The 24,778-nt window shown below is 38.5% G+C and overlaps 1 protein-coding gene across 1 annotated transcript in view; it reads left to right on the top strand.

Moving 5' to 3' along the window:
* The window catches only part of SYCP2L (synaptonemal complex protein 2 like), a 103,062-nt gene that overhangs the window by 7,598 nt on the left and 70,686 nt on the right, over window positions 1–24,778 (top strand). Inside the window, 9 exon segments of the mRNA XM_046641002.1 lie at window positions 3,929–4,014; window positions 4,126–4,214; window positions 6,079–6,113; window positions 6,991–7,133; window positions 9,218–9,270; window positions 9,844–9,889; window positions 11,538–11,630; window positions 11,730–11,790; window positions 18,241–18,383. Of these exon segments, the coding sequence (XP_046496958.1) occupies window positions 3,929–4,014; window positions 4,126–4,214; window positions 6,079–6,113; window positions 6,991–7,133; window positions 9,218–9,270; window positions 9,844–9,889; window positions 11,538–11,630; window positions 11,730–11,790; window positions 18,241–18,383 (749 nt within the window).

Here is a 24,778-nt window from a genome sequence, read left to right as displayed (position 1 = left end):
GCACGGGTGTTGATAAGCCCAGGCTCTACAGAGCTGAAGTTTAACCTCTCTCTCTCAAGTGCGAGGATGTTTTCTCTGACCTCCTTCCCACATCCTCCTGCCACTGATAGAATTATTCCTCCCTTTTGGGCCAAGATTTGCCATCTTACTGTATGTGCTCCATTTGTAGGATTCTTTTGCTTTGTGCTTTGCTGGGTGGATTTGATTTTCTTTCACAATTTCCTCCTTTGTAGTGATTTGAATGGCTCATGTCCTAGTTTTATTCTACTGCTAGTTACTCTTAATTTAATGATCAACATGAAAATGGCAGCACCTATTTCTTCTTTATATAGGACAAGGAATATGGCATGTTTTTATTCCTCCTCTATCTTCTACCCAGACTTCTTTAACCTGGGTAAATTTTAGGGCCCTGTTACGTATCTTTGTAAATAGATTTGCTGTTTGGCTTGTGTTGCAGTCTTATTTACAACATTTATTTAGGGCTCACTACCAACCTGTTTATACCACAATGTCCTCATTCTTGCGTCCTTTATTCTGCTTCATCTCCATCTGCTATAATCTATTTTCAAGAGCGTTATTAGAGTATGAGGCTGGGTCATGGTCAGAGCTTTTTATCATTTAAGAATGTCTTTGTGGCTTTTATACAATGTAACTCTCACTTTACTCTGTTTCATTGCCTTCTAATATTAAGTGTCGTGAGCATGTGCACACGCGTTTGCTTTATGTGGTTTTTGAAGCGCTATTTTGAAATCAAACCTTAATTCAGCTCAGGAAATTTTTTTCTTTGATAATTTTGTCAGTTAGAGCAGGGTTGTTCAACTATGGCATTATTGACGGATAAATCTTTGTTTTAGGGGGCTGTGCTGTACACTATGGGATGTCTAGCAGCACTCGTAGCTTCTGGTTACTATATGCCAATATAGTCCCTCCCACTTCCCCGGTTGTGACAACCAGAAACATCTCCAGACATTGCTAACTGCTCCCTGGGGTAGGGAGTGAGGAATAGGGGGGCAGGGGCAAAAATCATCTCTAGTTGAAAACCACTGAGTTAAAGTGTTTTTGGCATATGTAACAGAATATCTACTTCAAACAGGCTAAAATGATAAAGATGACTTATTGGCTCAACGAACTAAAAAGTCCAGGGACAGAAAGTTTCAGGAGCTCTTTGGTCACAACCATGCTCCGTGCTCTCTAATTCTTTCAGTGCTGCCTTCCTCAGACTTGTCTTCACTCGCAAGTTGGTCTCCCTTGATGATTCCAAGATGGCGGCAGCAACAGAGCTTTGTGCTTCCTGGTTCACATCTTGGGGTGAAATGTTCGCTTTCCACAATGATCATACAAAAGCCCTAGCTTTGCTCTGATTGGATGCCTCCCCTAAATGAACCAATCATTATGGAAAGATGAATGGGATGCCCCTGCATGTTTTAAGCCAATCAGGGTCCACCCCTGGAGCTAACCAGTCCCACCCAATAGCATGACTGCTACATAACAGAGAAGCGGGAAAAGCATGAATGCAATGCACCAAAAAGTCCATTATAGTTAATCTTACAAAGAGAACAGAATAGAAAGAGTTTATCTATTATGCATCCATTGCATCTTTATGGTCTTCATATGCATCTTTCTCTCACTCATTTTTTCCCGTGCATTTTGAGAGTTTTTAAGTCTTTCTTGGAAGACATTGCTTTAAATAATTCTGTTCTCATTGCTTCCAGTACAGACTTCAATTCTGCTCTTACATCTTTGCTTCCTTGAAACCTGTGGGTGGTGATCTGCCTCTGCTCTCAGATTCATTCCCCCGCCTCTCTCTCTCTCTCTCTACTTTGTAATGCAGAGAACTTTCTTCTCTAGGCTTTCTTAGCAACTGGCTTCCTGCTAGGTTTAGCCAATGGCAGGAAATTGGAGGTAGGAGGGAGCAGAGAAGACATTTCTCCCCCTTCCTTCTGCTGAGGTACCATCTCTGAGAGTGACTGCACAGTCCCTGTGGCTCAAGCCTATTTGTGGTTGTACATTTTGTCAGGTGACCTTGATTCCTCAGATCTGGTAATACCACTTCCTTCCTGTGACTTCCTGGGGAGGAAGTGGGGTAGTAGCGGCCACCTATGTATTTATGACTAATTCCCTGTATTAAATTCCCTCAGATTGAAGTATCTAAAATGGCTTTGATTTTCATATTACGTATTTCTTTTATTTCTCTGTTCTCTATGTTCATCTTAGACTGTTGCCTTCTCTTGGAAATCTAATTTTTGTTTCATAGAATTTATGTTCTTTTGAACTTTGAGACAAGCAGATTCCTAAATTTTTAAGTTTCTTGAAGTAAGCATTTCTTAAAAGTTGCTTTTCTGCTACCTCTTGACTTACAATACTCCTCTCTTTTTTCATGGGGCTGTATTTGTTAGTTTCTCTTTACTGCTCTTTAAAGAAAAGATTGAATGTCATCTGTTTGCTAATTAACAGGGTATGTAAGTGTCTCTAGGGTCCCCTGCTTCCATGTGGAACACCTAGACCCTGTTAGACTCTTTCTCTTAAGTTTTAAGCTGGCAGGCAAGTTGTTGGTACAGCCCCTAGTCAAATTTCTGGTTTCCAGAGATCATCTGCAGTATAAGTATGGCTTTTTGGGCTGAAGAGGGATGTTTTTTATTTCTACTTCCTGGTTTGGGTTCCTACAATTTCATGAGTTATATGAGGGTTAAAAAGTATGCAATATGTGATTTAAAAACTTGCATATCAAAACTGCACGTCTGAACCTATCAAAATAGTGCCAGGACCTCCTCATGAGTTTTTGCAGTGTACACTACCACTGGCATTTCATATCTTAACATGCGTAAATGAAGTCATAAAGGATAGTTTATTGTTTAATAAGCATAAAGTACTACCACGTACCTTGTTTTTTACTATGTACTGACATATATGCAGCTGTTGAAGTGTCTATGATTATGCTATTTAATAAAGACCCAAACTTTATTAAGAAAATTCCTGCTTCTGTTAGCATAAGAACTTATAAAATTTTTATTTTTTATTTTGTTTTTAAAGATTGGCACCTGAGCTAACTGTTGCCAATCTTCTTCTTTTTTTTTTTTTTGCTTTTTCTCCCCAAATCCCCCCAGCACCTAGTTGTATATTTTAGTTGTGGGTCTTTCTAGTTGTGGCATGTGGGATGCCACCTCAGCATGGCCTGATGAGCAATGCCATGTCTGTGCCCAGGATCTGAACCGGTGAAACTGTGGGCCACTGAAGTGGAGCACTTGAACTTAACCATTTGGTCACAGGGCCGGCCCCTAAAATTTTTATTTATTTATTTTTTATTATTTTTTTATTTTTTGAGGAAGATCAGCGCTGAGCTAACATCTGCTGCCAATCCTCCTCTTTTTGCTGAGGAAGACTAGCCCTGAGCTAACATCTGTTCCCATCTTCCTCTACTTTATATGTGGGATGCCTACCACAGCATGGCTTGCTGAGTGGTGCCATATCCGCACCTGGGATCTGAACCGGCGAACCCCGGGCCACTGAAGTGGAATGTGTGCACTTAACTGCTGCGCCACGTGGCCAGCCCCTAAAATTTTACTTTTATAAAATACACAATTGTAAGAAACTCATAGAAACAATGGGAAACTGTGTGTAGGAGCTGTCCTTTGCAGTTGCTCAGTCTGGACAAAAAAGAAGCTTTGCTTGAGATGTGATCGTCACATACAGCCACGCCTGCATATGCTGCTGCTGATTTCCTCAGTGGTATCTATGCAGTGCAGGTCTGTGTGGCCTGAGGTATCTAGAACTTGAAGCAGGCTCTCATTTGTCCCTTGTCCAGATATATAATTTCTGCAATGTTCACTGCTGCCCTGGCTTTTTCAGTCTTTGCCTCTTCCGGCTGTGTAGCAGTCATTTACTTATTCTTTTGAGCATCAATTTGATTCTTTTAAAATTATACTTTCAGGGAAAATTCAGATGCTGGATTCCTTCATATTTCCCTTAGGATCTCTGGTGACAGAAAAGACTGTAAATCATTTGATTCAACGGGAGGTAAGGTGCAAATAACAAAACAGATAACAGTTGCTCTGGAACCTTGGAGAAAGTTGTGCATAGGTCTCTGTTTTGTTTCTTCCTCATGAATGCCTCTCTGACTCCAAAAAGGCTTTGAAGACTTTGAACTTCATTTTGCAGGCTGTGCCTCGGGAAGAGAGAAAACAACTCTCCTTGTCAGAAGACCCGTGTCGTCTTATGTAAGTGATCTTGTACTCGATTATGTGAGGATGTGAGGGCAAAACCTCTCCAGACTGTACGACCTCAATCTTTGTTCTCCTTAGGCCTGATTACTTCCTTCCCTCCTTCAGTAAATACTTTGTGCACCTACTATGGATCAGGCACTTTGTCAAGCCGTGAAGAAGGACTGAGGAAAAAAGCTAGACTCTGCTAACCTCTTTTTTAGTAGTATGTGGTTTTCTTCTTTGTTCAAATCACATTTGTGAGGTGAAATGCTTTCTCAGGCTATAGGTTATTTTTTCACTGCGAGTGTGAACTAAATTAGTAACTCATGGGAGAATGTCAAGGGTACAGAGCCTGGAGCCAGACTACTCGGCTTCAAATCCTGGTTTTGCCACTTAAGCTACTTGCATCATTTAGAGCACGGTCTTAACCTCACTGTACCTACCTGAGTTTGCTCACGTGTAAAGTGCAGCCAACAGTACCTGACTGAGTTATTATACAGGTTGAATCAAGCAGTCCATTGAAGGTGATCAGCACATTACCTAGTAGAGAGCAAATGCTCCAAGGTTACCCACTGTTAGCTATACCAATAGAGCACGGAGTTTGTACTGCTTTTCGAGTGATGGACTTTTTTGTTTTATGGTGACCTGGACACAACTATGTAGTTCTGGGGACATTGAAATTTGGAGGTAAGGTTGTCATGTGTGACCATGGAAAGAGAAAAACCAGCACCCTGTTTTGAAATTTGAACCCAAATATGTGACTATGTTCTAACCACTAACCAGCATCGATGACCTCACGGGGACAGACCGTCATCCGTGTGATACGCTGCCATGACTGATGAGAGAAAGGCTACCGAGTTTGCGATAGTGTAGGCCTGAAAGAGGTGGTCTCTGAGCCTGGAGCTCATTGCTAGCATATTTGTCCATTGAACTAGTCTTTGCAGGATGCGGTTTTTCCACTGGATTTTTCCCCAAAAATATTTATTGAATATGTTAGTGCAGCCATTACTCTTAGCGGTGTATGTAGACTTGGAGAGCAGCTGACCTGATGTTTTCTCCTAAATTTGCAAACCAATCCTATGGTCTTATCTTACTGTTTGTATGTTCTAGAAAGTCTGGAATATTCTGGATTTCAAGTCAGATGCAAAATCTGCAAGCATAAAATAAGGCAGAACTCTTAGTCGTGATGTTTTAAGCCTTCAATTTAATAGTAACAAATTAATCTGCTTATTATGAGAAGCTGAATCACAAGATTTCTTAACAAATCTGTTCTTTCGAATGGGGGTTACTTTAGACGTTAAAATCAACATCACACTTGTCATGTAACAATTTCAGTTAAATGCTGATACAATAAGGGAGTCTGTTAGCTACAATAATGTGAGAACTTAATCTCATTATGTCTGTAACTTAATAAGTTTTTGAAATCCGTTCAAAAAGCTCATAGGAGAGAGCCACAGCACCCCTTATCATTTCTTCCAGATGTCAAACTATGTAAAAAAAAAAAAAAAAAAAAAAAAAAAAGGACACACAACCTCACAGCTGGTAAGGTGATTATAAAATTCCACAATCTTAGCATATCATGAATCCTCAGAGATCAGCAAATTGAATTCACTTTACAGAAAGAGAAATAGAATCTTAGAATATATGGTAGCTCTAGTTTCTTAAAAAAAAATAAAAGGACACTTAAGTCATTAATATATAAACTTGAGAAAATTTTTCCATAAAAATTTATTCTTGACATGGAGGAAATTCTGATGCTGAATTTCAAATAAATAATTTCAAACATACACATCTTGGTTTTAAATTTTAATGCCAAAATAATAAAGTTTTGACTGTTCATGTTCATTTCAGTAAAATGTAATTTACCTAAATGTTTCAGGAAGGATCTTGCAAGGACAATCTTGACTGTGGGTGGTAAGAAGTGTTTAAAATTTTTCGGTATTAGAATATTAAATATTGGACATGGGGGTTTTATGAGCATGTTGGAAGTATGGGGAATTAATTATGGCCAAGTTGAAAATAGGAATTAGGATTTTATTTTTAATTTATTATGAGAGATTTTAGCATGCTGAAAACAATACAGAATAATTAATGAATACTCATTTGCCAACCAGCTTAGTCAAATTTTATATTTTGCCATATTTGCTTTCAATCTTCTTGAAAATAAATCAGAGTTGCAAGTAAAACCTCTGTGTCCATGTCCTTGATCCCATCCCCTTTCCATTGGTAGAGGGAATCCTTGACTTGGATTTTTTTTTCATTCCTAAGTATATTTTTCTACTTTTTCTCTGTCTTCGTAAGTGACATGTAATACCGTTTTGCAATTTTAAAAGTATTCTATAAATTTCATCCTATTGTACATATCCAGTTGCAACTTGCATTTTACCTTTAAAATTACTTGAGATTTAAACACGTTCATATGTGTAGTTTTGTTTATATGCTGTGAAATACCACAATTTATCTTGGAATTTAATCTTTGCAGTGGAAATATTTTTTTAAGGCTGTTTGGACTACTTTTGATGAATGCTTTAATATATCTAAAACATAAAATGCAGAAACACTTATTTTTTAAAAAATTGTTATATGCTGACCTATTTAGATTTTCTCCTAATATTTCTCAAATATTGAATTTAAGTGAATATCATTACTCTGGGACACATCTTACTGCTTATAAGACACAATGCTAGTCTTCTAAGATGGAATTTCTTAGAACAAGTGTTAGTTTTGAACTCATTTTTTCTTTTGCTTTGTGCCCAGAATTATCCATGTCTATCTAATTATTCATCTCTAGATTATGACCAGCAGGTTGCTCTCTCTGAAGCGTTGTGTAGACTGACAACGAAGAAGTCAAGGGTTGACCTTGTCCATCAGTGGTTTGAAGATGATGTCATTGCTGAAGCTTTCAAAGAAATTAAGGATCGAGAATTTGAGACGGTGAGATTCCTAGTCATCAAAATTCCATGTAATCCATACTTATTAAGCAACCTCTCAGTACTTTCCTGTGTTGGAGAGGAATTTTTCCTTAAATGTGATTAAGTTGCCATTCTTAAACTTCCTGTTTCCCACATGTTTGAAGCAATTGAGGACAATATGAACAGAAGATTAGTTGGTCAAATATGGGGTTACAGATAGGACTTTGTAGGTAACTTGGAAGTTACCTGTATGTAAACTTGATGGATCCAGTCAGAGAAAATGTCATGGGAGGGGGAGCAATCTTCAACAACCCTTGAAGGGTGGGAAGAGTTGGAGAAGCAAAGAAAGTACATTTCAGCCTTGCAGGGAGCAGCTGGGGTGATGACGGGATGGTACGCTCTAGTGACCGAGGAGTGTTATGAGGTGGCTGTGCTGTGAGCCAGCCACCACAGTTTGAAGGGACAGTAATTTCCAGTGTCTTCCATGTGATCTGGGCTCATGTGATTGTGATTGTGTCCTCAAGCAGCACGAAGATAGCTTATGGCTTTATTGCATACCTACCTTCATCCTAAAATAGCTAAAATGTTTTTCCTCTTTGAAAAAGTTCTTAAAATGAGGGTTAGACACTTGGGAAAAGGTAAAATCCTTAACGACAGTGCTCATGTTGAACAAAGACTTTCGGGTGAAAACTGCTGTGCAGCTAGGATTTTATTAAATCCGAACCTTTAAATATGTTAGTAAATGTACTATATTTGACTGAGTCCGTTGCCAGATCTGCGGTAGCCAGGATTCAGTTTGGTCTAAATGGAAAGATGGTGAGCCCCAGGTTTGAGTCCCACCTCCCTGACCAACATGATGTATGCATTTTGGCAAGGCAGTTGACTTACAAAGCCCTGGTGTCCCCATCTGTAAAATGGGAATAAAACCCACCTCAGAATTTGGAGAATTAGGGTCTGGCCCAGTGATGTCGTCATTAAGTTTGCACGCTCTGCTTCGGTGGCCAGGGGTTCGTGGGTTTGGATCCCGGGCACAGACCTACACACCACTCATCAAGCCATGCTGAGGTGGCATCCTACATACAAAATAGAGGAAGATTGGCACATATGTTAGCTCAGGGCCAATCTTCCTCAAGCAAGAAAAGATTGGCAAGAGATATTAGCTCAGGGTCAATCTTCTTCACCAAAATAATAATAAAAACTTTGGAGAATTAAGTGAGAGAAACTGAAAGTATCTGGGATGTTATGGGCATTCAGATGTTAGTTTTCTTTCTCCTCTGTGTCATTTCCTCATCTGCAGGGAAATTTGGTGAAAATAGGAGAAAAGTAATTATCTTGTTTTTCAAATCATCCTCCCCACCCCAGAGCCGTCAGCTTCTTAACTGGACTGCTTTTAGATGAAGGTTTGCATTTACTGTTGTCTGTTTAGTGCTGAATATAGACTCTGATGTGAGGACTGATTCCAGTAATCAGCCCTTGCTGACAAAAGTAACAAAAGCCTGGATCAGTGTCTCTTTGGCTTTAGAATTTTGCAGGCAACAAATTTACTTTCCTAATAGCTGTTGGTTACGAGAACCCTAAAAATGTGCTTTATTCTCAGGACATATACCAAGAGAGAGAACCCAAGAAGGAGTAGGATGGAGAATTACAGATAAGGAATTGGCCGTGGATAATACAGCTGGATAAGCCCAAAGTTGATGAGTTTTATGAGTTTGTGATTGTGTTGTTCTGGGCAGATGTTAGGAGATGGACGCCCAATGGGCTAGTCAAATATTGTGGTCTAGGTCATCAGTAATATGGATTTCTCTTGCTTACTCTTCCAACCCAGTGAAACATGATTTTACGTATCACTTTTGGAGACTTAAGCATTTCTCAGCTGAAAATCTCCTGGCTGGGGGATTCCTTCTAGAACATATGTCTGGAGCCTCCTCTTTGTGACACAAAATATTGTTTTAGTTAACATACAATAATGAATCCTTGTGAAGCCTTGAGATTTTACTGGATCCTGGAAATTTAGAAGCAATCACTGGTCTCTACATGCTGGTAAGGGGAGCATTTAACTAAGATATTTGACTTTTTATTAAAATGTTTGCATTATTTGCTTTGAAGGACAGTAGACAATTTCTCAATCATCTAAACAACAGACTTGGTGACCAAAGAAGGTAAGGTGTTTCTCTGAGAATTATTGTATTGGCTAATTGTATTCTGAAAATGTCTAATACTAAAAATATACGTATAGGATCTGTTTTAGTTATTTTAGGAGAGAATATAGGATGCATAATTTACTGAGCATTACTGAGTTGTTCATTGAGTAGAAATCTCAGAAGATTAGACACATTCTACCCAGTGATTCATTTGTGTGTGTTTAAAAATTATCTCTATCAGTCTTTTAGCATATTTATTTATGGTTTGCAATATTTCTAACATTGTGTCCTCTGGGGAGGTTTTATGAAGAGTGATTTCTGATAGACTTGAGGTCACTGGGGATAGGCATGCTATAGACAGTTGAGTCCTTGATGAGAAAGTATTTGCTAACTTCATTCTTTTCATTGGGATGGAGATTTGAAATCTAGTTATAATCTTCATTCGCAGGTTTGAAATCCCCTTCCATACTTTGTACAAAGAGACATAATGGCGTACCCTAGTTCCACATGCTTGCTTGTAGAACATCTGTAGGTTGTGTTTGGGGTCCATCCATATTTTATTTTACTTTTTAATTGTGAGGTGTTTTGCAGGGTCTATTCGTTTCCATGTATGGCTGCTTTTGCTGATGGGAATGAGGTATGTTTGTCTCTCTTGGGGTCCGTGAGGGTGGGATATAATGAAATCCATAGTTAGGTTTACTTAGGATAAACTGCTCTTGCTACTCAGAAGGGCTTTTTAAAAAAAGGAAGCTTACATTTCCTAGAGGCCCCAACTTGGAAGCTTCTTGTCCCTTTCTCCTGTCTTCTCTCATACCATTACTGGGATGCATTACCAGTAAGTTTAGGGGTCCTACTGTTGCTAGTAGATAAAGGGATTTTAGGGTTTATACTGTGTTCATGAATTACAGGAACCTTGCCTTATTTTGCTCTATTAATGGGTAACGTTATTCATACCCAGATACAGAGGGAAAAGGGTGATTGTGCTTCTTTGTATACAGTGGATGGTTCCTACTCTATCCGCAACAAGTGGGACCACTCTCCTTTCTATAGATCATTCTACCTTGTATTTTAAGGTCCAAAATTGAGCCACCTCTTTTCATTCCCTTCTTTTGTTTTTAGAGGAACAAAATTCTTTCTATAAAAGTGCCCCAAGCTTATAGAATGTCAACTTTTGGGTAAAACCTTCAGAGGCCTCTGAACCTTCACTCTGTTGGGGTTTCCTGGATCTGTCTTCAGAATGTCCTAATTAACCATTTCTTTGTTTAGGGTTCAGAGCCCCCTTCTTGGCCTCTGTGAGCTGAACCTTCAACTCACGACTACACTACAAGTTCCTTCTCTCTAGAACTGATTTGGATGGCTTGATTCCTGTATCTCAGTTCTATCTATTTTTCCTTCTGGTTGTCTGAGGAGTCTGATTGCTGCTTGGCTCTACTTTCGAGGACTTCTGAACTTCCATCAGCTCAATCAGGGCCCTTACACTGGCTTCCAGTAACATGCATTGTGGGTTAAAACCTTCATTCAACTCTATAGCTATTAAAAAGTAGGCATGTGTGGTGGAAAGATGTCCATAAAATACTATTTATTGGAAAAGCAGATGGTAGAATAGTAAGTCTAGTGTTTTCTCCATTATTGAGGACTAAAAATTTTTTATATGTACTTCTTGATAAATGTCTATAATACATCTAGGAGGAAACAAAAGCTTTATTGATGGTACCTATGGAAAAATTCCTGTGGGAAGTTGGGAGGCAGAGAAAGAGATATTTACTGTTTTTATAAACACCATACTGTTTGAATCTCTTTTTTTAAACTATAAGCATATATTTATAATAATTAAAATGAAAGTAATTTGAAATCTTCAACTCTTAGCTCTGTTCTAACAGATAAGTTAGATGGCAAATCACCACTTATATTTCATAATACCTCCTTCACTACAGGTATCCATATACAGTGTATATTGTTATTTCTTCAACATAGAACTGTTTTCTCTGTGATTCTCACCGGAAAAACAAAGTTTGTGTAGATAGAGTCATCTGACATATTTGAACATCTATTAAATAGCTAAGGATAGCAAGGTCTTTTTTTTTTCTAGAAATAGCTTAGTTTTATAAGATTGAGACCTTCCTCTTGTTTTGCAGAAATGAATAAGGCAATACTGAGAGACCCTATAACATTAGGGTAGTCTTGTTCTGGGAAAAGCAGGAGTTCTGTTTTTATGGAATAACTTTCATCTGACCTCTTAACATGATACTTATGTGTATAATTTATGTTGAAATTGTATCTTACAGATGAGAAAACCAGCAGATGAAAAATTAGAGAAATTTTGGATTGATTTCAACCTAGGAAGTCAGAGTGTAACTTTTTATATAGACAATACTGAGGTAATCACGTCTGATTCATGTTTAAGCTTAAGAGCTTAGCGATTGTTCCCATGCACGTATGTGTTATGTGCTCATCAGTTTCGCTTATTGTTTTCCAAGAGCGCTCTGTGGGACTCAGTAATACTTTCGAAGGACGCAGTGATTAATTTCAGCATAATAGGTAAGACGGTAATCCTAAACTACCCCACATTTAGTTCTGAGTATCATTTCTGTTTGTAGTTGTGGTATATGTTTAGTCAATTCTAGAGCAGACTTTGATCATGCCTTGAGATAGAATGGAGGCAGTGCAGTGTGGTGGAAGGAGCGCAGTGCTCAGGACCAGGATGCAAGGGTGCTGGACTGGTGACTCCTCTGCTCCGTGACTTTGGGGTTCAGTTACTTGCCTGGTTTTCTCATTGTAAAAATGGTTTAGTTCCTCATAAAAATTAAAAGTAGAGTTATCATATGATCTAGCACTTTCACTTCTGGATATACATATCCAGAAGAATTGAAAGCAGGACTTGGAAAAAGATTTGAAGAGAGAACATCCATGTTCATTGCAGCATTATTCACAATAGCCAAGAGGTGGAAGCAACTGAAGTGTGCACTGATGGATGGGTAGATAACAAAATGTGGTATGTACATACAGTGGAATATTATTTAGCTTTAAAAAGGAAAGAAATTCTGACACATGCTACATCATGGGTGAACCTTGAGGACATTATGCTAAGTGAAATATTTTCGTTACAAAAGACAAATACTGTACGATTCCACTTATATGAGGTATTCAAATAGAGACAAAGTAGAATGATGATTACCAGGGCCTGTGGGGAGGGGAAAATGGGGAGTTGTTGTTTAATGGGTACAGAGTTTCAGGTTTGCAAGATGAGAAAGTTCTGGAGAGCTGTTGTATAACAATGTAAATATATTTGACGCTACTGAACTGTACACTTAAAAATGGTTAACACTGTAAATGTTATGTTTCGTACCACAATTTAAAAAAATGGTGATAGTACCTGCCCTCTGTCTCCCACAGATTTATAGTAATAATCAATGAGTTTATGTGGGTATGTACCAGCTCTGTTTAAATATTGTCCCTCTGATTTCTCCATCTTAAACCTCCATCACTCACCTGTCTTTTCAGCTTGGTATAGACAGAGCTGAGGGGCATGAAATCAGAGTGATCTTTTCTGGGTGGATACAAGTAACTGGTTAGTTCAGTTGAGATTTTCAGCCTCAATCATACTTGATCAGGATTCCTCAACTGGGTCTTTAAAAAATAAAGGGATGTTTTTGAAAGTAACTTGGTTTACACAACATTTTTAAGTAATTGGGTTTACTAAAGATTTAAAGCTAAATATTATGTAGTTATATGAATATTTTTTTTTTAAAGATTTTATTTTTTCCTTTTTCTCCCCAAAGCCCCCCAGTACATAGTTGTATATTCTTCGTTGTGAGTCCTTCTAGTTGTGGCATGTGGGACGCTGCCTCAGCGTGGTTTGATGAGCAGTGTCATGTCCGTGCCCAGGATTCGAACCAACAAAACATTGGGCCGCCTGCAGTGGAGCGCGCGAACTTAACCGCTCGGCCACGGGGCCAGCCCCTGTAGTTATATGAATATTATACTTCTTTCCACAAAGGATTTAGGTCAGCTTGCATATTTATACCAAAATCATAAAATTGGAAAATTGGAACCACAGACAAGAATAAAAATGTCTATCATGAAGGCTAATCTAAAATGCCACCATGGGAATTCTAATTTGGTGCTGAGCTTCCTGAAAGCCAGGGTGAAAAGTGAAACATGATCCATAACACGATTCTTATCATACACATCCTGGGGAAAACAAATCCTTCTTAGGCTTGAACTCGAACTGAAGATCCTCCTGTGGGACCACTTAGGATAAGGTAATACTTCTTCAGCCCTGAGTTTCCCCAGCTGGAATTGTTACTGAAACCAAAGTAGGATTACCTCCTGGCGAGTTAAATCAGACTCTACATCAGAAGAAGTTGTCTCACTAAGTAAAGTATATTCGCAGCAAATAGGAGACCATGAAGAATCATTTCCGAAGTCATGGTGTCCCTGAAGAAAGGGAAGCAGGGACATTTATTTCAGATGGGGAATGAATATTCAAAAGGGAGAGGTGGGTATTCGTTTGCACTGGCTCAGTTGGAAAACATGCTTCCACATACACTGCAGGTTATGGTGATAAGACCTAAACTCCTCCTGTAGAGATCTTAGCATTAACAACAAGGCAAAGGTCACAGGCGTTGCTTCTGTGGGGAGGCTTGGTCTGGTTCAGGGAGGTTGTTGGTGGAGGTTGGGAGGTTGGCACCTCCTTAACATAACAAATGGAAAAAACCAATCTGGAAAAACAGTTAAATGCTTCCAAACCCATCCTTGAGTTGCTCAGGGCGACCAGTCAGTGACAGAATTTCTTATGTACATAAGTTAATTTCAGCGTTCTGTTAAAGGATAATTTTTGAAAAGGTGAAATCATGACCCTCACACAAACACTAAATGTGAGTTGATTGTTTAATTCATTAATTAACAAGGAAATCAGTAAGATATAATAACCAGTTCAAAGGAGAATTCAAAAAGCCACACATGTATAAGCCATGCTGAAATGAATTTACAGATAGATTGAAGACTAGACAATTGCATTCCACAAACACAATGCATTTGAATTTCTATGGAGAAGATTCATTTTCTTTATCATTAGTTTTCTGCAACTTACAGATTTGTAAAATAGCTCAAAGACAATGAAAAGTGCAGATAACCCAGAAGGGGCTCCTAGACAGGCACCCAGTAATTTTTTGGCCCATTTCAAAATCTTTCACAATCTTCTGTATGTAGTTTTTTCAGTTGCTTGCGAGAAGTTGTTCTGGGGTGCAGGAATTTTGAATTTCTCCTGTTGGATAGTTAGAAAAAGAGGGAGATTTGGGATAGGGACAGATTAAGCAGTAGAGCAGGTGGCGGGAGAGGAAGAGAGACTTTCGCAGTGAAGCTCTGGGAGAACGAAGGGAAGACAGAGAAGTGAGCCTGGATTTTGGAACTATACCTGTTGACATCTGAGGAGGCTGGGAATTGAAAGAACTGGGAGAGATGGTACAAGAAAACTTGTTTCCTTTGCTCACAACACTTCTGACGCCAAATGTGTGGGATTTTCCCTCACAGTAAGCAATTCTGATAGTAACTGCCTGGAGTTGGTGCAGACTCCACAGGTTGAGGGTTCAGGCCCACAACACTGCCCCCACTTCAGACAGTTATCCCAAGTCCCGGGTTGCCACTTGTACGTCTGACCAACCAGCTACAAATCCGGGGTTCTCACAACCTTCTTGTCAGGTTTGATAATTTGTGAGAGTGGCTCACAGAACTCAGGGAAACACTTACAAGTTACCAGTTTATTTTAATGGCTATTTTTAAAGGATACAGATGAACAGCCAGATGAAGAGGTACACAGAGCAAGATCCAGAAGGGTCCCGAGCACAGGAGCTTATGTCCTGTGAAATTGGAGTGCACCACCCTCCTGACACAAGGATGTGTTCATCAACCTGGAAGCTCTCCAAACGCTAGTTTAGGGATTTTTACGGAGGCTTTGTCACATAGGCATGATGGATTATTAACTCAATCTCCAGCCCCTTCCCCTCCCTGGAGGTTGAGGGGTGGAGCTGAAAGTTCCAACCCTCTACTCCTGTCTTAGTCTTTCTGGGGCCGGCTCCCATCCTGAAGCTATCTAGGGGCCCCCAGCCACAGTCTTCTCGTTAGCGTACAAAAGACGCTCATTACTCTGGGGAGTCCAAGGGTCTTAGAAGCTCTTATGTCAGGAACGGGGGTCAAAACCCAAATATTAGTAGAAGAAAAAGATGCTCTTAGCACCCTTAGCACTCAGGAAATTAGAAGGGTTTTAGGAACTCTGTCAGGAACCTGGGAAGAGGCCGAATATATATTTCTCGTTGTCACATATGTCAAGAGATAGCAGTTACATAGTCACAGAATTGGAAAGATGGTGTACGTTGCGTTGGAATTATCTCTCATCTGTAGTAAAAGAAAGGGGTTTATAAACATCTCACTAGAAATGTAAACTAAATGTAATCATAAGTATAAATTAAAAGTACTCCATTTTTATAGTGATTACCTGTTACTATTAATTTAAGATACATAAAATATCATTGGCATTTACTCTAAGTCAATATTTTAGAAGGACTTCCATGGATTTTCTGACTGTGGTACTCTTAGCGCATTGCCTTTCGTAATTTAAGTTCCTGAACTCCAAACTTTGCTACTGTAGCAGTTTTTAAGAACCAACTTGCCAAAGTTAATATTCTATACTTCATTAATATATCACATTTCCATGACACTTTATAATTTATAAAGTTCCTCAAAGTATCTGGAGGAAGTAGATGTTACTTTCTATTTTTATAGCCAAAGAAACTGAAGATTGTTTAGCAAACTCTACAAGTAAGACTAGTTTTGTATGCAAAGCTCTTCTTGCTCAGGAGTTGGCAATGTTTTAGTAGCCTGTTGAGTGCTTGGTGCAACCCTCAGGCATTTCTTCTGAGCTATGTAGTCATGCACTGGGGATATGTTCTGATAAAGGCATCATTACGTGATTTTGTCATTGTGTGACATCATAGGTTGCACTTGTTACTGAACCAAAGTGGGTCTGCTGCTTGGTGAGTTGAAATCAAAGCCTTCACCAGAAGTAGCTGTCACCCAAAGTAAAATTTATTTGCAGCAAATACAGAGATCACAGGGAACCCTTCTAAAGCCGTGGCTCCCTGGGCAAGAGAGAACCAGGGGCATTTTATTTTAGATTGAGAATGAATATTCAAAAGGGAGAGGTGGGTATTCACTTGCGCAGGCCTAGTTGGAAAACATGCTTCCACATGCATCGCATGTTATGGTAATAAGGCCTAAGCTCCTCTGGGGGTGGAGATCTTAACATTAAAATAAAGCAAAGGTAGGAGCCAGTGCCATGGCCTAGTGGTTAAGTTCAGTGCCCTCTGCTTCAGCAACCTGGGTTCGGTTCCCAGGTGTATACTTACACCACTCGTCGGCCACTGTGCTGAGGGAGCAACCCACATTCAAAATAGAGGAAGACTGACAGAGTTGTTAGCTCAGGGTGAATCGTACTCAAGCAAAAAGAAGATGATTGGCAACAGATGATAGCTCATGGCAAATCTTCCTCAGCAAAAAAAAAAAAAAAAAAAAAAGCAGAGGTAAGCTCTTGGGCACTTCTTGGCCCATCTGTGCAGGCATCACTCTTGTGATGGGGTTTGGATTGGTTGATGGCAGTGCTTCCAAAACCTCCTTTGAGTTACCCAGGGCAGTTAGTCAGTGATATACTTGCACAATGGTACAGCTTCCTACACTCCTAGGCTTTGCGGTACTAATCTTATGGGACCACCATCATATCTGTGGTCCACTGTTGACTGAAACAGCATTTTGCAATGCATGACAGTGTGTTTGCATTGCAGCCCACAGCCCAACTAGCTATTTACTTTTTCAGATAGCGTTTAAATTACTTTTCTTGCAAGGTTTCAGAGACTTTCCTTGCAGTGACTGAATGTCCTGAAAGATCAGTATTTTGGGGGGTTGCAGAGATTTGCTTTAGCCAACACTGTCCTATAGAAATATAATGTGAGCCACATAGTCAATTAAACATTTTCTAGTAGCCACATTAAAAGTGGACTAATTTTAATAACATGAGTTTAACCCAGTATATTCAAAATATTAACATGTAATTATTGTAAAAAAAATTGATGAGATATTTTACCTTCTCTTTTTTGTACTATCTTCACGAAATGATGTGCATTTTGTGTTTATGGCACATCTTGATTTGTATTAGCCATATTTCAAGCACTCAGTAGCCACAGATTTGGACCCAGGTGTGTCTCATTCTTTTTCCCTCTTTCCGTTCTCATCGATTTGTGACTGTTCGCTTTGCCTGCTCTTTTATTGACTTTATTCTCTTTTCTCTCCTGCTGCTTCCAACTCAGCTTGTACTTACTCTGGGTTTTTCTTGGACTCCCTTTGAATTTTGGTTTAAGCTATTTTCTCTTCTAAAACCAATTTTTATTTGTCAGTAGAGGGCTGATGCCCTGGAAGGGGCCCCAAGGAGACTGTTGTCTGAGAAACACCTCCCTCAAGGAGGTTTTCATTTCTCCCCTTTAAGCAGAGTTTATTCAAGTGAAGGCAGATTATTCCATTTTGCATATTTGGAATAGTGAATTTTAATTTTAGAAATGAGTGAGATCTGAGAGAGAGGATGAATGTTGTATGTAATATATTGGGTAGTAAAATACGGTTGCAGATGATAGCTTTGTATTCACAAAATGCTCTTTAAAAAGTAGTTTTGTGTTCTAAAATTCAACTCCATTGCTATGCTAAGTTACTTCCTATTTCTGCACGATTGACCACTTAATCATATTGTGTGGACGTGTCTATAAAAACACGTGCATCTAATAAAAATAATTTCGAAGTAACTTTAATATTACTTCTTTTCAACTTCTCATTGTAGAAAAATCTGGACAGTTGTAAAATCCAAGTTCAATGATTTAAAATTATAAAATTTTTAAATACAACTTTTTAGTGTGTTGGTCGGCATTGGTGTACTTTATGTTTTGCTAGAAACCGAGAGGATGAAGATGCTCGTCATTAACCTGAAGCCTATTAATATCAGAAACAAAGAAGTAATGAAAATAGAAATCCATTTTGATTTGCAATTCGACATATCAGAAGCTTCCATTAAAGCATTAGGAGAAGACAAACAGGTAGTGGTTTTAACTCTTTTTGATTATTTAACTGTTTTATTATATTTTCATGTCTCAAATTTCCATGTTGGGCTTTTAAAATTGAGATATAATTGACATATAACATATTGGTTTCAGACGTATAACATAATAATTCACTATTTGTATATATTGCAAAATGATTACCATAGTAAGTTTAGTTAACTGCCATCACCATAATAATTTTTTTTCTTGTCATGAGAACTTCTAATTTACTCTTAGGAACTTTCAAATATGCAATGCAGTATATTAACTATAGTCAATATGCTGTATGTTACATCCTCATAGCTTATTTATTTTACAACATCTTCTTTATCTGTTGATCTACTCATAGACACTTATATTCCTTCCATATCTTGGCCATTGTGAATAATAATGCTGCAATGAACATAGGGGTGCATGTATCTTTTTGAATTAGTGTTTTCCTTTTCTTTGCATAAATATCCACAAGTGGTATTGCTGGATTGTTGGCAGTTCTATTTTTAACTTTTTGAGGACCCTCCATTCTGTTTTCCATAGTGGCTGCAGGTACACGATTTGCAGATATTTTCTCCCATTTGGTAGGTTGCCTTTTCACTTTGTTGATAGTTTCCTTTGCTGCACAGAAGTTATTTAGTTGCATGTAGTCGCTGTTATTTTTGCTTTTGATCTTTTGCTTTTGGTGTCGTTCCAAAAATCGTTGCCAAGACTGATGTCAGGGAGCTTACTGCCTGTTTTCCTCTAGGAGTTTTATGGTTTCAGGTCTTACATTCAAGTCTTTCATCCGTTTTGAGTTGATTTTTGTATATGATGTAAGATAGTGGTCCAGTTTCGTTCTTCTGCATATGATTGTCCGGTTTTTCCAGCACCATTTATTATTTAATAAAATCCTTTTCTGATTGTATATTCTTGGCTCCTTTGTCGTAAAAGAATTGACCATATATGCATGGGTTTATTTCTGGGCTCTCTGTTCACTTCCATTGGTCTGTGTGCCTATTTTTAATGCTGATACCATACTGTTTGGATTGCTGTAAATTTATAGTGTAGTTTGAAATCGGGGAGCATCATGCCTCTAGCTTTGTTCTTCTTTCTCAAGATTGCTTTGGCTATTTGAAGTCTTTTGTAGTTCCATACAAAATTCAGGATTGTTTGTTTTCATTTCTGTGAAGAATGCCATTGGAATTTTGGTAGGAATTGCATTGAATCTGTAGGTTGCTTTCAATTGTATGGACATTTTAACAATGTTAATTCTTCCGATCCATTTCTTTCATCAATGTCTTACAGTTTTCAGTGTACAGGTATTTTACCTCCTTGGTTAAATTTATTCCTAGGTATTTATTCTTTTTGATGCAATTGTAATGAGATTGTTTTTCAAATTTCTCTTCCTGATAGTGTTATTAATATATAAAAATGCAGCTGATTTCTGTATGTTGATTTTGCATCCTGCAATTTTACTGATTTTGTCTATTAGTTCTAACAGTTTTTTGGTGGCATCTTTAGGATTTTCTATATATAGTATCACATTATGCAACTAGTAACAATTTTACCTCTTTGTTTCTGATGATGACTTTTATTTCTTTGCCTTGTGTAATTGCTCTGGCTAAAACGTCCAATAATATGTTAAATAAAAGTGATGAAGTGTGCAACCTTGTCTTGTTTCTGATCTTAGAAAGCTTTCAGTTTTTCATTATTGACTGTGATTTTAGCTGTGGGCTTGTCATATATGGCCTTTATTATGTTGAGATGTGTTCCCTATATCCCCAAAAATGGATTATCAAAATTGGATTATTTTATCAAAATAATTTATCAAAATCAAACTATTATCAAAAATGGATGTTGAGTATTGTTAAATGCTTTTTCTGTATCTATTGAGATGATCATATGATTTTTATTCTTCATTTTGTTAATGTGGTCTGTCACATTGATTGATTTGCAGATGTTGAAGTGTTCCTGCATCCCAGGAATAAATCCCACTTGTTCATGGTGTAGGATCCTTTTAATGTATTGTTGAATTGAGTTTACTAATGTTTTGTTGAGAGTTTTCATATCTATGTTCATCAGGGATATTGGCATGTCATTTTATTTTCTTGTGGCATCTTTGTCTGGTTTTTGTATCCGGGGGGTGCTGGCCTCATAAAATGAGTTTGGAAATGTTGCGCCCTCTTCTATTTTTTGGAAGAGATTGAAAAGTATTGGTATTACTACTTTTTTGAATGTTTGGTAGAATTCATCAATGAAGCTGACTTTTATTTATTGGGAGGTTTTTGATTACTGATTCAGTCTCCTTACTAGTAATTGGTCTGCTCTGACTTTCTAATTTCCTGATAATTCAGTCTTGATAGTTTGTATGTTTTAGGAATTTATCCATTTCTTCTACATGGTCCAGTTTGTTGATGTATAGTTTTTCATAGTAATTTCTTTTGATCCTTTGTGTGGTATCAGTTATAATGTCTCCTCTTTTATTTCTAATTTTATTTATTTGAGACCTCTCTCCTTTTCCTGGTAGGTCTAGCTAAAGCTTTGTCAATTTTGTTTATCTTTTCAAAAAACTAGCTCTTAGTTTAATCTTTTCTATTTTCTTTTTAGTCTCTATATCCTTTACTTCCACTCTGATCTTTATTTCATTCTGTCTAGAAACTTTTCATTTATCTTTCTTTGTCTAGTTTTTGTGGTGAAAAGTTAGTTTATTTGAAATATTTTTTTGTTTTTTGATACAGGCATTTATTGCTATGAACTTCCCCTTTAGAATTGCTTTTGCTGTATCCCATAAATTGGTATGTTGTACTCCCATTTTCGTTTGTCTCAAGGTATTTTTTGATTTTTCTTTTGATTTCTTCTTTGGTCCATTGGTTGTTCCAAAGCATGTTGTTTAATCTCCACATATTTGTGAATTTTGCACTTTTCTTCTTGTAATTGATTACTGGTTTTATTCCATTGTGGTTGTAAAAGATAGTTGATATCAGTCTTCTTAAATTCGTTAAGACTTATGTTGTGGCCTAACATATGATCTATCCTGGAGAATGTTCCATGTGAGCTTGTATTGCTGTTTACTTCTCCCTTTAGGTCTGTTAATATTTGCCTTATATATTTAGGTGCTCCTACATTAGGTACATAAATATTTACACATTTTCTATCCTCTTGTTGGATTAACCCCTTTAGCATTATATGATAATCTTCTTTGTCTCTTATTACACTGTCGTAAAGTCTGTTTTGTCTGATATAAGTATAGCTACCTCCACTTTCTTTGGTTTCCATTGCATGGATCATCTTTCCCATCCCTTCAATTTCAGTCTGTTTATGTCCTTACATCTGAAGTGAATCTCTTGTAGGCAGCATATAGATGGATCTTGTTTACTTTTTTTAAAAAAATATATTCATCCACTCTATGTCTTTTGATTATAGAATTAAATCCATTTACGTTTAAACTAATTATTGATAGGTATACACTTATTACCATTTTGTTATTTATTTTCTAGCTGTTTTGTAATTCTTCTCTTCCTTCTTCTCTTGCTCTCTGCCTGTGTGATTTGACAATTTTCCATAGTGGTATACTTAGATTCCTCTCTCTTTATCTTTTTTGTATCTACTATAGGTTTTTGCTTTGTGATTAGCGTGAGTCTTGCATAAAACAACTTCTGCTTATAAGTCTGTTTTAAGTTGATAACAATTTGATTGCATTCTAAAGCTCTAAATTTTTCTTCCCCTGCACCTTTTATGTTTTTGATGTCACAATTTACATCTTTTTATCTTGTGCATTCCTTAACAAAGATGCATAGTTTTTTACTAATTTTGTCTTTTAACCTTCCTAATAACTTCCTAAGTGATTAACCTACCACCTTTACAGCATTAGATTATTCTGAATTTTACTGCATTTTTACCCTTACCAGTGAGATTTATACTTTCATATGTTTTCCTGTACTAATTAGCACCCTTCATTTCAGCTTAAAGAAATCCCTTTAACATTTCTCGTAAGGATGTAGTGATGAACTCCTTTAGCTTTTGCTTATCTGGAAAATCTCTCTCTCCTTCAATTCTGAACTGACAGCTTTGCTGGGTTGAGTGTTCTTTATTGGAAGTTTTTCTCTTTCAGCTCTTTGAATATATTGTACCACACCCTTGGCCTGCAAAGTTTCTGCTGAGAAAACTGCTGGTGGTCTTATGGGGGTTGTCTTGTATGTAACAAGTGTTTCTTTCTCTGCTTTTAAGATTCTCTCCTTGTCTTTAACTTTTGACTAATTATAATGTGTCTTGGTGTGGATTGCCTTGGATTCACCTTTTTTGAAACTCCCTGAGATTCCTGGATTTGAATGTGTATTTCCTTCCTCAGGTTATGGAAGTTTTCAGACATTATTTCTTCAAGTAAGGTTTCTTCCCCTTTCTCTCCCTCTTCTCCTTCAGGGACCCCTTATAATGTGAATGTGGGTCCACTTGATGTTGTCTCATAAGTCCCTTAAGCTAACCTCACTGTTTTTCATTCTTTCTTTCTTTTTGCTGCTCTGATTGGGTGAGTTCCACTGCCCTGTCTTTGAGTTCACTTATCCTTTCTTCTGCTTCATCTAGGCTGCTGTTGAAATCCCTTGGTGTATTTTTCAGTTCAGTTATTGTATTCTTCAGTTCTGTGACTTCTGTTTGATTATTTTCTCTCTCTTTGTTGAAGTTCTCATTATGTTCATCTATTCTTCTCCCAAATTCAGTGGGTATCATTATGGCCGTTATTTTGAACTCTTTATCAGGTAAATCACTTATCTCTTTTTCATTAAGGTCTTTTTCTGAAGTTTTATCTTGTTCTTACATTTGGAACATATTTCTGTGTTTCTTCATTTTCCTTGATTCTCTCTGTTTGTTTCTATGCATTAAATACAACAGCCACCTCTCCCAGTCTGAAGGAGTGGCTTTGTGAGCATACAAACCTTATCATTCAACCCTGCCCTAGCTCTTGGTTGTCTCTGAAACCTTTGTGGTTGTCCAAGCAGCCTATTTTATTTTTAGTGGCTCCCAGTAGTTGAGGGTGTCCCAAAACCTATCAGTGTCCAAAAAGAGAGGATCTCAGTGCCTCGATTTAGGCTGGTTGGAAGGCAGACCCTCAGGCAGCAGCTTTTAAAGTATGCAAATATGTAGAATCCTGTGGGACTGCAAGCACAAGCCTTGCTGGCCACCAGAGCCAGGTGATCTAGAGATGTCCCCTGGGCAGCAGCCACAAAAATTGGGGCACCAAATGATGGCACAACATCCTTTCTGAGGGATACCCACAAGCTGTATTGTGCCAGAGGGAGAGTGAAAGATGGCATCCACTGGCCTCTGTCCTTGAGAGTGCCACAGTAGCCTCTAGACTTATGTCAACCAAAAGCCTGCCCCTTGGGCCAAAGCTCTCAGATAAGCAAACAGGCCTTTTTCACAGAAAGACTGGGATGTGTTTCAGTCTGCTGTCTATGCTGTGCCTTGGGGTGGTAGCTGGCCAAGAATTGTCTCTCCAGTTTTTACAGTTCGATAGGACACAGGAACACAAGCCATGCTAGCCACCAGAACCAGGCAATCAAGGGACATTTCCTGGGCAGCAGCCATAAAAACTGGGAACCAGATGTAGAAATGAGGCACCAGACGTGAGTACAAGCTTTTCTCTGGGAGATATTGGTGCTCTGGGGCACAGCAGACAGAGTATGAAGATAGCGCGTGCCTTCTGAGGTCTCTGGAGAGGTTTACAGTTGGCCCTTAGATGTGTGTTTACTTGGAAGCCTGCCTCTCCAGCAGCAACTATGAATATAAGCTAGTAGGCCTCTTTCACAGCAAGACTGGGCACCTCAGTCTGTTGCCTCTCTGCTGTGCCTTGGGGCTGGTAGCAGGTTAAGAACTCTTCTCCATTGGTTCTAGTCCTCTGGGACCTGTGAGTGTAAGCCCCACTGGCCACCAGAGTCAGGCAATCTTGAGGTGTCTCCTGAGTGGCAGCCACAAAAATTAGGGTGCAGGACAAGGGTACAAGCTCCTTTCCAGGAGATACTGGTAAGCTGGATCAACGTAGTGGGAGAGTACAAAGATGGTCCTAGCGGCCTCCACCCCAGAAAGAATCGCAGGAAGCCCCTAGATGTGTGTTAAATTAGATGCCTGCCCCTCAGGCAGATGCTTTAAGATAAGCCTCCTTCACAGAAAGTCTGGGTGCTTTTCAGTTGATTGGCTCCACACTGGGTCAGATGGGTGAGACCATGTGTGCCAGCCCTGTAAGAATTGTTTCTCAATTCTCTATAGCCTTGTGGGTCTCATGGATTCAAGCCCTGATGGCTTTCAATGCTAGGTGTTCTGGGGGCTGCTCTCTCAGGTGTGAGTCTTAAGAGTTGGAGGTGCCATATGTGAGGTTCAAACCCTGAGCTTCTCAGAGAGAAGCTCAGGGTTTTGAGTTCCCTCCC

The sequence above is a fragment of the Equus quagga genome, chromosome 15, assembly GCF_021613505.1.
Source record: "Equus quagga isolate Etosha38 chromosome 15, UCLA_HA_Equagga_1.0, whole genome shotgun sequence".
In the NCBI taxonomy this organism is placed as follows: Eukaryota; Metazoa; Chordata; class Mammalia; order Perissodactyla; family Equidae; genus Equus; species Equus quagga.
Note: the sequence above shows the minus strand (reverse complement) of the source record. Positions and strands in the feature narration are given on the sequence as shown.